The following is a 14,098-nucleotide window of genomic DNA, read 5'->3' as shown; positions in this document are numbered from 1 at the left end:
AAATGAACATGCAGTAATCGAGATGTTCTGGTGTCAGCATGCAAACAAATCAAAATGTTCTAACATCAAAGTAGGTATGAAAAAACTTCCATACAGGATTTAAATATTCCTTGATGTTATTAAAAAAATATGGTCTGGGATATCATGAAATGCCCGTGGTGGGGTTACAAGCGAGTAATCCATCTCCCTATTCCTAAACCCATATTTAGTGACTGAACAATGGCAATCAGCCAGAAGAATCTCGTGGCCTGGCCAGTTTGTTTTCAAAGGAGTATCACTTTTATAGATGTGCATATAAATGTGTGTCTCTTAAACTGGATACAAGGGGAAAAGATGAGATGCGGTAAAGAATAAAAGAGAGTTTGATGTGATGGGTCAGACCACTGAGATATTGTTGATGGCATTGGTCTGTCCTTGCATTTCAAAATAAATTTCATTTAAGAAACATGTGCCATAGGAAGTGACATGTAAAATTAGGTCTGTGGAGGCGGGGTATAGCATGAAGGTTCTGAGTCTGATGAGTTATTTCATTTGCTTCACAAAATAAATATTATTTGCCCAGCCCCCACCCACAACCAATCAGTCAGAAATTGCCAAAAGGAATTTTTATTCACTTCTAGGAAGGACATTTTGGAATCCTGTTATTCTCAGCAACCATCCAGTGTCCCTGGGATTGCCCAATTGCCCAAGTTCTTAGGCAGGTAAGAAACAGATGGACAGAAAGACATTTAGAAAGATTAAAGATAATTTGAGCTGTACATTAGAGACTTGAAGTCTATGTCCACTTGTGAACCAGCTTTTCCAACATATGATTATGGATATAATTTCATTTTAAAAGTATAATATAATGAAAAGTCTTCCCTTCCTTGGGACCCCAAGTTCCTTGGCACATTCCTGCAGCTCATAACTTGCCTGCAGCTCTCTGAAAGCGCAGTGAGGGCTCTCCTCTGTGCAGGCTGCCCAGTGCAGGAGCCTGCGAGGCTTTGGGCAGTGTTCCCACACTCCCAGTGTGCCACTGGCATGGTTTGTGCTCATCAGACCCTGCTAAACACAGGAAAGAGTTTGTCTCTCCCACAGGTAGGAAATGCTGAGGAGAGCAGGACTGGGCCCTGCAGCGTGAGTGGTGGCCAGGAGGGGACTGCCCTCTGCACGTGTCCCCCCTCATTCCTTTACAAATAAAGGCATCCCCAAGTCCAGCTCCTCATGTGCTTAGCATATTTCAGCATTGAGATTGAATTGCAGGAGACAGTGAGCAGGGCCACTATCACCCAGACCCAGTCGGGATCTGGTGTTTTTCACAAATCGTAGAATGATTTAGGTGGGAAAAGCTTTCTATGATCATTGAATCCAATTAAATCCATTAACCCAGCACTGCCAAGCCCAGCACTAAAACCAGTCCCCAAGTACCACATCTACATATTGACCACTTTATTCTTGTTATCCATTTTTTCTTCTTTTATTTGCTTTGCGTATATTAAAGAAATCAGTCATTCATACTCCTTTCTTTTCCAAATCCTCATGCTTAAGTCTGGCTTGAATGGAATAAATGTGTCATTACTTTGCTGAGACTGACTCAATACTTAAATGGGTTGTGATTGAAGAGAGAAGCATCCTTCTGTGATTATCACCAATTACTAATGAAGTGTTAACTGTTCAAAGCAATTAATTGCTCTGCTTTGTATTTTTTACAGGCATATTGCATTCTTTGCATAAGGGGTAGGGCATCCTGCATGTAATTAAAGAATAACCTTTGATTTCCTAAATTATAAATGCTTGCCATCATCTAAAATCAAATACTTGTATCAATACATGCCTGGAATAATGTTCTAATTAAGGAAGGAGCTTTGTTTTGAAGGATAGAGGCATTTGGCTTTCCTACTTAGTGAACCATTTTTTAAGTTTGGATTTGATCCTGATTTTCAGAAGTTCAGGAGAGACCAGGAAACCTATTTTGATTCAGGGTTATTTCTAATATAAATGTCATAAAACTTGGTAGTGTGTAATAATTTATTCTGCTGCTAAAATATTGGTTTGAACTGCCTCAGCACTTGGATTTTTTCTCCGGTGTATACCAGAAATACATGTGAAAGATCGATTGGATGCCATTCTGCAGCCTAATCCTAGGTAATTTATTCAGTTTTACCTGAGAGAAAGGTCCAAATATATATATTCTTCTGGTTTTAATCAGTCTAACTACAATTGATTCAACTTTTGCCTGAATCAGGAGCGAGTAAAAACTGAGCAAGAGCCTCAAGATTTGGCTCTTATTCATTAACCTCAGGGCAGATTTCATTTTGTGTGATTTTTAAGCTATTAAAATGTTGGTTGGCTTCCATTTGAGCTCAAATTCCGAATATCACCAAATAATTATGTGTAGATGATGAAATGAAAAAACAGGCATGTAGTCTCCAAACACATTTCAGTCTGGGTGGCTGAAATGGCTCATAACATTCAATGCATGAAAATGGGGTGGATTGAATAAATTAGCAGAATCACAAAAGGAAACCACTATAGGAAATAGTTTTACATGTGTAATCACTGAAATACTCTAGTGAATGTGTCAATCTGTACTAAATAAATATATTTGTTTATAGACATGTTCTGTATTAGCTTCCACTCTTTCACAGCACTTTGCCAAGCAAAATCCCACTAGAAGTAGGATGTTCGCACCCGAGTAGGAGTTTCTTGGATAAATATTTTTTCTATATTGAGACCAAAACCACTTCTACAAATTTCAGACTTTGATTGAAATAGTATATTTCTTTTGCCTCTTTTTTTTTTTCTGTTTCCCCCCCACCCCCTTCCCATCTCCTTCACTGACAACCACTGATGCATTACCTTAATTCCTCTTACCTCCCACTGCTCCGGTGCGCCAGCGCCCTGTGCAGACAGAGCACATCAGTCAGGGCTGAGCGGGGCAAGAAGTGGCCACACCCCAGTGCTGCCACCAGCAAAGGGCCTCGGAGCCTGAGAAAATTCCTCTCTTCCCAGACCTGAGCTGTTGGTTGGACTCTCATTTCCCCGCTGAACTGCTCTGGTGAATCAGAGAGAGCAGAGTTGCCGTGCCCTCTGCAGAGAGCGTTTGCAAGATGCTTTCAGGAGGTAGGGGAGAAGTGTGTTACAAAATGTCATTAGATGCTGCTTTTTGTTACAATTTCAACAGGTTTAAGTGGAAAATGTAGGTGAACTCCGTTTGTTTGTCCGAATAATTTAATTTCAAAGTAATGCCCACTCCTCCTATGCAATAGCTGCAAATTTTAGCATCCTTTTCTCTACATCTGGTATTTTAGCCATTAAAATGGAAGATAAAATGCAATGAAAATTATAATTATGGCATAGTATACAATGTATTCAGAGTGTCGTGTATTAGCTCTGTAATCAAGCAACCCTCAAAAAGAGGTTTTCAGTGAGTGATAGTATTTCTGTTTCAAAGGCAGGGGAAATGGAAGCACAGAGGCACTAAGTGGTTTGTCTGAGGCCACACAGCAAGTAAGTGTCAGAGCTGGGAGCAGAGCCCAGCCCTGGCTCCTGCCCTTGTACTCAGAGACTGTACCACACCATATTGTTTCCAAATAAATTTTCTCTTTAGCTCCTATGCTGAGGTCATCAGCAGTGGTGACACAGAGGGGAAATTTAACCTCTTTTGTCACTTCCTACAGAATAAACCCCTGAGCTTCTACTGCAGTAGAAGAAAATCTTAAAAGGTCAAATAAAGTCATCCCTGGAGACAGGGAGCCATCCAGGTTGTTTGGTGCTGAATTTCTCTAAGGCTGAACGAGTTTTTATTGTAAGTGGTATATTTTCAGATGGGAGTGCTGTGACTGTGCAGTGCCCTGAGTCATAAACCAGAGGTTTCAGTGTCCAGTCATACCTAAAGTCTCAAGACTTCCAGTTTTAATTTAATTCTCAAACATAATAAAGTTCCCTGTGTACATTATTGTTGCCATGCAGCTAAAGCACATCAGGAGAGGAGAGTATGACCCTTGAGCAGCTCCAGGTGTTATGACCAATTTGATGGAAGGCAGTAAAAATATAAGTGAACTAATTGCACTGCTCATGAGGAGATCAGGGACACTCAGGAACCACTGCATTTCCAGTGGGTGAGCGGATTAAGCTCTCCTAATTATGCTGGATTCCAGCAGGTCATATCCATCGAGGTCTGGTGCCCCATGGAGACCTGCTGTGTGCTTTGGCAGCATTGTGTCCTGGGCAGACAGTTATGGGCCATTAAACCCACAGCAAGAGGAACTTGCTGGATTTCAACTTTTCTCCACAGCAGAAGCAGCTGATGCTGGATGCTGTCCGGGGAAGAGGGGTGATGGAGCCCTGCTACAGGTTGTGCAGCCTGGGGAAAGGGATTCCTCTCCCTGACTGTGAGTGGAGAGCAGTGTGTGGTTGAAGTAGGGCTCAGAACAGGAATTTCTTAATAGTGTGCAAAGCAGCGCCGCCTTTCCTCTGACAATTAAAAAAGGGTTTCTTGCTCTCACACAAATAAAGCCCATTAAAGCTGTGGCAGTGATGGGAAAGATTTTCTGAAAATATGTTTGTTTTGCAAAACTAGCTGCCAAGTATTGTTTTATAGTTCCATTTTTTCCTTCTTTCTCCACTGTTTACAGTACCCTCTGAGAGACTTAAAATGATCCCTCTCTCCCCACCAATTTTGTTCTTTTTTTCTCTTGGCAGACATTGGTACCCCACTCCCACACCCCAGTTCTTGCTGCAACAGAAGCAATGATCCTTTTGCCTTGTTTTTTCTTTTTTACAATACCAGCCCAGCCCTGAGAGCAGCATTTTTTTGTTAACTGCAGAATTGCAGTTTTGGCCAAATACACTGGAGGACAGCAGTACAAGCCCTACATTTTGTTCTCCAGCCACTGGGTGGTACTGCACAGGGTGCCTGAGAAATTCATTTGGTCCTTTTTTCCAGTGATCCTACATTGTCATCAGCCTTGGGAACGTCGTTTATCCCAGAAGCAGAAAGCAGCAATACAAAAGTTGGATAGTTGAGATCTAGACTATGTTCTTTAACAGACTTGGATGATATATCCTGAATATGACCCATTCCTGTACACAGCAGCCCGGTGTTACAAAATTATTAAAAATTTATGCCACTGGCAGATAAAAGGCCAGAGCTGACTTTGCTGGGAAGCATTTTGTTGATGGGTGGTTTATTGGAGTAGTATTTTTATCAATGCGTGATGTTTGTGGGCACCTACATGAAGTGTTCTTGTGATCTCCGGTCCCTTTCTGATGGCAGGGACTCTTGGCATGGACACTGCTGCTGTCCCTGGTGTGTCACCAGGCTGAGGACTCAGGGAACAGACCTGAGGAATGCAGCTGTTGGTGTTTCTTACACCTGGTACAGTGAAAGCTGAGGGACAGATAGACTCAAGGCGAGAACAGAAGTGAAGACATCATGTCTGGTCACTCTGACTGTTCTGACAAAGGAAGATACAACAAGGACTTTGCTGGCAAAAGAGATAAGAAAGGACATTAGTAGCACAAGAAGAATAATCAGAAGATTGTGTTTCTAAAGGGGACTGGGACAAAGGGATTGGAGTGGAAAATTTTGTTTCAATGTAGTGACCTATAAATACTGGTAAACTGGTGTAAAAAACCGGCTCTGCTTTGCTCATTTAAGCGGAGTCTGTGTCACTCAATCTTCACAAGTGGTTTCCTGGGATCTAGTGTAAGCACCAACATGGCTGTGCTTCCAGAGGGACTGTTACAGAATACAGGATAAATGGATGCTGTAGCTCTCAGCACATTGGTCTGGCCTCATCATAAATGAAATCCATGAGATTTCATGGCAACTGCAGGGCAGATCAGCCAGAGCATCATACAAGTAAGTCTGTGCTAAGCTTGGGTATCCATAGATACATATTTGTGTTGTGTTATTCATTACTGACTATGTATACAACATTACTTACATAAAGCTCTCCCTCATCCTTTGAGTAACATCAGTCATCTGTGCTTTGGCTACTGATTAAAGATGGGTTTGTGGAATTAGAGCTTTCAGTGCTATTGTTGTAAATTGGAGGGAGGATTATCCATTATATTTCTTTTGTAACATGGATGCACTTTTGATAAAGAGAGTTTATATCCACACAAATTTATTTAAACTTAAACAGAAGCAATTCATTCTAAACAACACATGGATTTTTGTTTTCAAACAATGTTGCTTATACTTTGCCTCTTAAGCTAATTATTATTTTAATCTCTAAATAAGCTGACACATTGCATGTGGTTTGTCTATTCAGACTGGGATAAATTAGAGGAGCAACCTTTTAATCACTGGGTTCTTAATCTAAATGTTTTTATGTACAAAGAGTTATGAATCTGTCCGGGGTGACCTGTTTGATGTTATGGCAAGCTAATGAGATTTCAAAGTTAACATTTCCCAAATAAAATGGAAAGAAGAGACAGGGAGAAAAGGAGCAGATTCAAAATTAGAGAATATTGGTGGTTTATGGGTTCCAGGTTATTTGGAATGGAATGAAAGTTAATGCTACATCTTTTTTCCATCCTGCCAGCCAGTGTCTGATCCAAGAATGTCTCTTATTTAAAGAGCAGGGCTCCCTCCACTGTTCTTAAATAAAGGCTCTCACTGTCTGAGATCCAACCCTCCCCAATTTTTACAGTAACATTGTAAGGCTGCATGAAGATAATTATATTTAATAGAAGTTCTGCATATGAGTCCCCTATCACAAAGCTGCTCAAGTTATATGGTTTGATTTACATTTATGCAAATGTCAGAGAAGAGAGTAAAATTACCCAAGGCAGAAAGGACCATGGCATTTCACAAGCAAGATGTGCCTATTTGCATTTATGTTTGCTAATGAAGTTCAGCCAGGGCTTGCTCTTTGATTTGGATGTCTCTGTCTGCCATTCCATTTTATGCACTGTAATTAAACCACTTGCCCACACACATACAAGAGGACACCAAGAAAGGCAGACTTCAAGTTTTATAAATGCTGTTTTGTAACTCTCTTACACAGGGCTTATAATTCAGGGTTTAACATCTCTAAGTGATGCAACAGGCCTGCAGTGTGACATTGTGCTTAACTTTAGTGCAAGGAGAACTGCAGACTTAAACCAGTGTTGGATTTGGCCCAGTAAACTTTGGTGTCTCGAGTGCCCGCTGGAGATGTTTTACCCCAGACTTTCCAAATTTTATCCCAAATAAAAATTAAGCTTCAGCCCACTCAAAAATCACAGCTGTTTCTTTCTCCTGCCAAAATTATTCTTTCTCATCATGCTACAGCTGTGAAATCATGCACTAGTGTAAATTGTTAACTGGAAAACATTTCTAGCTGAGGTGCCTATTCAGAAGTCTTGGTATGGTAATCTACTCAGTTCTCTCATTGAGGAGTACATCATCTTCATGTTTGGCTGGGACTTGTTTCTGTAAATCATAGAATCACAGACTGGTGTGGATTGGAAGGACCTTAAAGTCATCCAGTTCTAACACTCTGCCATGGGCAGGGACACCTTCCACTGTCCCAGGTTGCTCCAAGCCCTATCCAACCTGGCCTTGGACACTTCCAGGATTGGAGCAACTACAACTTCTCTGGGCAACCTATGACAGGGCCTCACCATCCTCACAAGGAACAATGTCTTTCTAATATCCAATCTAAACTTACTCTCTTTCAGTTTAAAGCCATCTTCCTAGTCCTAAATTGCTAATAAACACAATTATCTGTCCTTTAAATTGTCCTATGAACTCTTCACTAAGCTGTCCCATATCATAGGACCTACTGTGAGGACAGGAATTTTGCTACACTTTTCTGGGAGTGGATCTTTTTGGTCCTTCATAATGACACTACAGGCCTACTACTACAGGAGAGAAATGGGACCAAGAACAAAGAGAGTAGAAAATGGCTAATTTTTCATGAAGTTTGAGGATTAGATTGGCCAAGTTCCCTTCTTCCATGATGGATTTTTAAACTGTTAGTTTTTCCTTCTTTCACCAAACTAAGGGCAAAGCAAGGTGTTGCTTTTAGACAACTGACAGTAGTGAATACTGTCCATCTTTTCTGCTTCATTGTGCCTCCTTTCAGATGGCTGGAAAAATGCCTGTCTTCATTGATTAAATAATGGTAGTGTTGCAGAGAGGATCCTGTGTCTGAATCCAAGGTGCTTTGACAACTTGAAGGAGCAACATTTCCAAGGGAGCATTCCTGTATAGAGGATGCCTGAGAAGGTTCTTCACAAGATACCTTCACGGGGTAGAATTATAGAATGGTTGGGGTTAAAAGACATGTTAAAGATCTGGTTCCAGCCCCACTGCCATGGGCAGGGATGGACCCACTTGGTCAGGGTAGGACTGGGAAGCGAGGACCAAGAAGCAAAATCATCACAACTCTCCCCTAAATGGGAGCAAGTTGTAGAAGTGGCCTGGACAAGATGAAGGTCATGTTTCTGCTTTCCCATTGACACAGCCTGTGCAGCCTCTGGCTCTGGTTAGCACTAATCTGTCCTTCTACCTTCAAGGAGGTCAGAGAAAAGGCGGAAGAATCTTGTCATGTGATATCAAGGAGCAGGAAGAGTTCCTGTGAGAGCTAGAATAGCCAAATAAGGTTAGATCAACTTTTTAGGACATGAAAGCCATTCTGAGAAGGCAGACTTGTCTAATTTGTGCCAGATTAGGTGATTCCCCATGTCTGAAAGTTGGTCTCTTGACCACTTCCGCACATATTTGGTACAGCAAGAGTCTTACAGAACTTCAAGCGTAGCAGAGATTCAGCCTACAGCAGGAAAAGTCAAAGCACAGCCTGGTAGTAAATTTTAAGAGAGAACACACACAAAATTTGGATGCAGTAGACACTTTTCCAAAAAGGGCTCCAGGAGGAACCATGGGCTTATGTTATCTCTTTACAGCAAGACATATCCAGCAAAATGGATACAGCTATTTTAATCCCACATCAAGAGCCTGCATCATCCTCTATCTGTAATTCTGAGCCAAATAATCATATTTAAAAAAAGTTAAATATGGATGCTGCCAAAGTGGCATAAAGCACCCAGAAGTGTCATCCAAACCCTCTAAATTATCTCCAACCACATTAAATGTCTGCCACATACATCTAAACTCTTGCAAGGGCACATGCACATGTGAGTTTTATGAAAAACATCTTGCTGTTTCTCTTCATGATTCTTGGCATGTAAAGATCTGTCTTTCAGTATCACAAATTCAGTTGTATAGATCTTAAAGATATCTGGTATAACTCAGAAAGATAGGATGTCTGTAAAATACTTTTTCTCTGCATAAAAGCTTTTTGGAGATTAACCTTTATTATCTAGTAATGTATCAAAATGAGTACGATGTGTTATCTTGTTATGGAATGGGATGAAGCAAACTCCCTCCTCTGAAATATTGATTTTCAAAACAGTTAACTTTATGCTGAGGTTGAAGGTATGAATGGTTTCTGGGTAAAATGGTTCAATTCATGGCTAAATTCCATAATGAAACATACATATATCAGAATCACTTTGTCTGGCTTGGGAAGGAAAAAATGTGTTGTTTTCATTATTGCTGAACTTCATAATGGCTTCAGGAATTTTTTTTTGTTGTTGTTTCCAAAGAAAGTGAACTTCAGGCAGAGATTAAAGCAGAGGAAATTTCAGCCCAAGGGCAAATGTTTCAGAAAGTTTAAAGTATGTGAAAGGGGGAGTGAAGTAGGAAATAGTTTTCAATCCTAACTATAGCCACACTTCCTATAATATATCACTAAATATAGACCAGTGGGTGTGCCCAACTTTCCAGAGGTGTTATCCTGCCTGCCATGAACTGGCTTCTGAAATGACCTTTGCAGGGATATAACTGACTGTACAACACCACCCATGTTGGAAAATGTTAAACTTCATTATTTCCCAGGTGAGCCCAGCCAAGCCCAACTTTGCTTCGTAACCAAAATTCCTTTCACAAAATTCAACCTTTTGTCTTTCATGTAGATCCAGCTTTGTACATCATTTGTCTCCAAGCAAATTGCACAGTAGTCCTGAATATTTTCCTTATGTGTTAAAGGTTGTCACTTGGGTTATAAAGCTCTGTGAAATTATTGGGGTCAAGCAGCTACAAACATTACTTTTGCATCGACTTCCAAATGCCAGCCATAATGGTTTGGGCAAGCTGAACATCCAAACTGCTTTGGACTTTCTGCTTGTGGTTGTGGGACTATATTAGATCCTTTCAAAATTATTGGCTAGTCTGTCTTGGGCATTTCATGTTTGGGTATAGAGTCTTGGATTTATTTTGTGTTTTGTTTGTGGTGATACTGTCATGTCTTGGCTGTATATCCCAGAGTTGATGTTCTGCTCTTTGACTTCAGTGCCATATGCTGCTAGATCTCCAGACTGAAGTGTGGTGTTAATGTAGAGGATGCTGTAATGAACATCTTGTACATATTTCCTTTTGCATATTCAGGGTTTGTAAATTGTCTCTCTGAATACATCCTTGCTGGTTTTGAAATGGTTTCTTTACAGTTCAGTATAAATGCTATTTATATCCAAAGTTGTTTGAGGTTATCCTTTACTCCTAATGTTACTCTAATTCTACTTTAAGAGAGGAGAAATTGATCTGGCTGAAATTAATTAGGAAATTGGTAGAGCCACTAAAAATGGGGGTTATATATGGCACTTCCTAAGTACTTTGACTGAAGAGGTACAAAATAAATCTGACGAAGCACTAACTATAATGAAATAGATGACTACATTTTCATTTTTAAAACAGGATTGTTGCTGAAGGTGAACCAAATAAAGCAAAACTATTTAAATTCCTTTGCTTTTTTAAAGGTATTGTTAATAGAAAAAAAAATTTAAACTGAGAATATCTCCTTACATTATAGGGTTTTTAGTAGCATTAAAAGGTATAGTTTCCTATATTGATTTGGAAAGAGCTGTTAAAAATGCATGAAAGGTATTTTAGGGAGACAGTGTCACAGGATTTTTAAAAATTATTTTCTCAAGTGTCACTTAACTCTTGTGCTTCTTTACCATTGGAAACACATCATCCTAGTTTACAACATATGGGATATCTAATTATTTCCTACTGACCAGAGAGTCTTTAATTTTGTTTGGAGTGTTGGGGATTATACCAGCGTCTGTTTATATAACTTCAGACTCAGACTATAGATTAAATTTGGAAAACTGTAATTATTCAATAATTTATATAGTATTCAGGCAGTTTAGAAATGTTTCTTGAACATGGTGAATAGAGAATACATGCTTATTAAGGATAAATAGATTCAGCCTAACGGTGTGTTTTTGGCCTCATCTATTTTGCAGGCAATTAACAAAGGAGGATGTTACATTTTTGCCTATCTCTTGCTCTCCTGAAATAGAGTCACTAACCACTTGTTAACCACACTGATTTTTTAATAGACAAAGTGGTTGCTTACAGCTTCCCCACCACAAATGTTCAGATTAAGCACACTATTAGATTGCAGCCAGAATAGCCTACAAAACAGGAAGAAAGCCTTGCCTTACTCTCTGCCTCCTTCCCTTGTTTAAGCTGATGTGATAATTCACTGCAGATTTTCTCTTTCCCTGACAGAGTGCCTACCGCAGGAATGGGATGACTTTTCTCGCCTGCTGATGTGGATGTGGCTGCAGCAACAGGAAAGACAGTATTATATTAAGGTGATTTTCTTTTCCCCTCCATGGAAGGAAAAAAAATACAAGCTCCAATGTCTCCAAGTACCAGTGAGTGGGCTGGTTTGTTGTGACTATCTGCTGGCTGTCTCTGTCTCTTTTTCCAGCCCCCTCAATCGTTATTCTTGTTTACTAGCTGGAACATTTAGCTAATTAATGGCAGGATGTTTTGGATAGGGTGTAGGTGGACAAGAATGCAGCTCAGACAATGCTGGAGTTTGCAGGGGACTTTCTGACTGCCATGTCATTTTTATTTAAGTGTCTGGAAGTCTGTGTGTTCTCCAAAAGATGTTTCTTTGTAAAACGGGATAGGGCAGGAAGAGGCCAGAGATAGACTAGGTAGTGTTGGTTTATTAGGCTGTATAAAGGTTATGTAGTTTTCTCTGCAATTTTTACAAAAAAGAAAAGCTTTTTGTCTCTATTTTCTACTAATTCCCACTTATTTCTCTCAATATAAGTGTTCACAGAGTATAACCCAGTTTAATCCAGTGAGGCACACCAAGTTTGGATGCAAAGATACTCAGGAAAAGTTCAGGTAAACTAAACTTCACCAGTTAGAGGCTTGGTTTTTAGCAGGCCCAAAGATAGGCTAAGTGCTCACACCCAAATTTTCAGTATTCACATCTCCTAAGGTTTGAGCCATCATTGTCCAAAATCAAAGAAAGCCTTTGCAGTGACTTGGCACTGGATTGGGCCCCTATTTGGAAAAATACATTCTAAAGTGTTTCAATAACTGTGTCTATCTCAGTGGTTGTAGGCAAGGGCTTAACGTTATGTACTTGCTCAGCGTTTGCTGCAGGAAGCAGATGTTGTCCCTGTTGTTGACAAAGGCAGCATTTCTGTTGGATTTGGTTAAAGAAGAAACCAGCTCTTTTTGCCTTTTTTTTTTTTTTAATATATTTTAGCTAACGTTGTTTGTTTTCAAGATTTTTTTTTTTTTCTAATCTCAGTTCCTGCCTCCATGCTTGTTCCTGTCCCTTTGCTCCTCCATCCTTTGCTGGCCTCACAAACACATTCATTTCTTCCCATAAAAACTGTACAAATATAGACCTAACCACGATGATGCTTGAGCAGAGAAAAGGGCTCCTGCTTCAGCCTGTCACCAGGATCTGCTGGCACATCCTGCTGGTGTCCCTGTGGTACCCACAGGTCAGGGGTCTTCTTCAGCTGCCCAGAGCTCAGGCTTGGAATCCACCTTAAGCCTCAAGTTAATACAGAACACTCAAGGGATCAAAAGGAGAACAGCAAAGTATTTTATATAGTGCAGCTATCCTCCTCCTTTCTGCTTAGTGTGTGAGGTCTTAATTTTCATTCCTGCTGTGTGCTCTTGTGGTCGTTTATAGGTAGTTTTGTTGTCCTGCTCTCCTGGACCTGCTTGCAAAGACTTTAAATATATGTATATTTTTTAAATAAATGATAAAATGCCTCTTTGCAACCAAAATATTGTAAAAGTGAATGTTGTACGTCCAATATTGCTGCCGTTCATAAATTGCTTTTCTCTTTTATCTGCTTACGCTTCTGTTTTCTGGAAATTTTTTGTATGTAAAGGACTAAAAGTAGTGTGTAAAATGTATTAAATGAGGAAGGGGGGAAGTTTTCTGATGTTCCATTTGTGCTTTTTGAAATATATGATTAAACTTTTCTTTTTATCATCACTCTTTATTTTTGTTGGCATCCTTAATCATGGAAAATTATATGCGTGCTGTAAACATCCAGACTTTTTTAAAAGGACACCAGCATTTATTGTATTTAGTTTCGATCTTCAGAAGTTTAGTTTCAATACAGACAGAAGAAACCATTTCAGGCACTGTGTACTGGAATCAAAATTCCTTCTGTTGCTGTCTCTCTCCCAGATTTTACATTTTAAAATATGCATAAGCAGGAAAAATACTGGCACTTATTTTTTACTGGTCTCCTTAAAGTCCCAGAGAATGAAGACTCAACATACATTTCTCTCAAAAATATGACAGATCATGTTTTTGTTGGTCTGCTGTGTGTTTGTCTATCTTGAACAGCCTGACAGGCAATTATTTATAAAATCTGGGTTTGCCCAGTAAACCCATATAAAAACCTTTCACTTCTCTGCACAAGTCAGGGAGCTGAATTTAGAGAGTCAAACAAGGGATGTTATGTCTCCCTATCTTGGTCTAACCCAGTTTATTCTTATTTTGGGAAGTAATCACTTTTTTTCCCTCATCTTCAGAGTTTTCTTTAACTGTGTTTAAAACAAAAATGCAACCAGTAATACTTGTGTTACACTTGGAGTGTTTCTTACCACCACTTCCCATACTGCAGAAACAGAGATGTATGCTTAGGCTGGTACTACACATTTATATTATATATATAAAATTCAGCTTGAGATTCAGTTAATGGCTGCATATGAATAGCTTTACACTTCTGTAATTTCAGCTTGCAGATCATTTGTATTTGTAGCCAGGATTTATAGGTA

At 39.7% G+C, this 14,098-nt stretch overlaps 1 protein-coding gene across 6 annotated transcripts in view; it reads left to right on the top strand.

The window, feature by feature from the left end:
* SUPT3H (SPT3 homolog, SAGA and STAGA complex component) overlaps positions 1-13,304 on the top strand; it is a 254,259-nt gene extending 240,955 nt beyond the window's left edge. For 4 of the 6 annotated variants that reach the window (XM_072926286.1, XM_072926289.1, XM_072926287.1 and 1 more), the window contains one exon: positions 11,532-13,304. In XM_072926286.1, coding sequence (XP_072782387.1) covers positions 11,532-11,576 — 45 coding nt within the window. In that variant the 3' untranslated portion in view covers positions 11,577-13,304. The remainder of the gene's footprint in view (positions 1-11,531) is intronic. The other 2 variants (XM_030269924.4, XM_030269921.4) reach the window with 1 other exon arrangement.
* Positions 13,305-14,098: the final 794 nt, after the last annotated feature.

This window comes from Taeniopygia guttata, chromosome 3 (genome assembly GCF_048771995.1).
Source record: "Taeniopygia guttata chromosome 3, bTaeGut7.mat, whole genome shotgun sequence".
Lineage (NCBI taxonomy): Eukaryota > Metazoa > Chordata > Aves > Passeriformes > Estrildidae > Taeniopygia > Taeniopygia guttata.
Note: the sequence above shows the minus strand (reverse complement) of the source record. Positions and strands in the feature narration are given on the sequence as shown.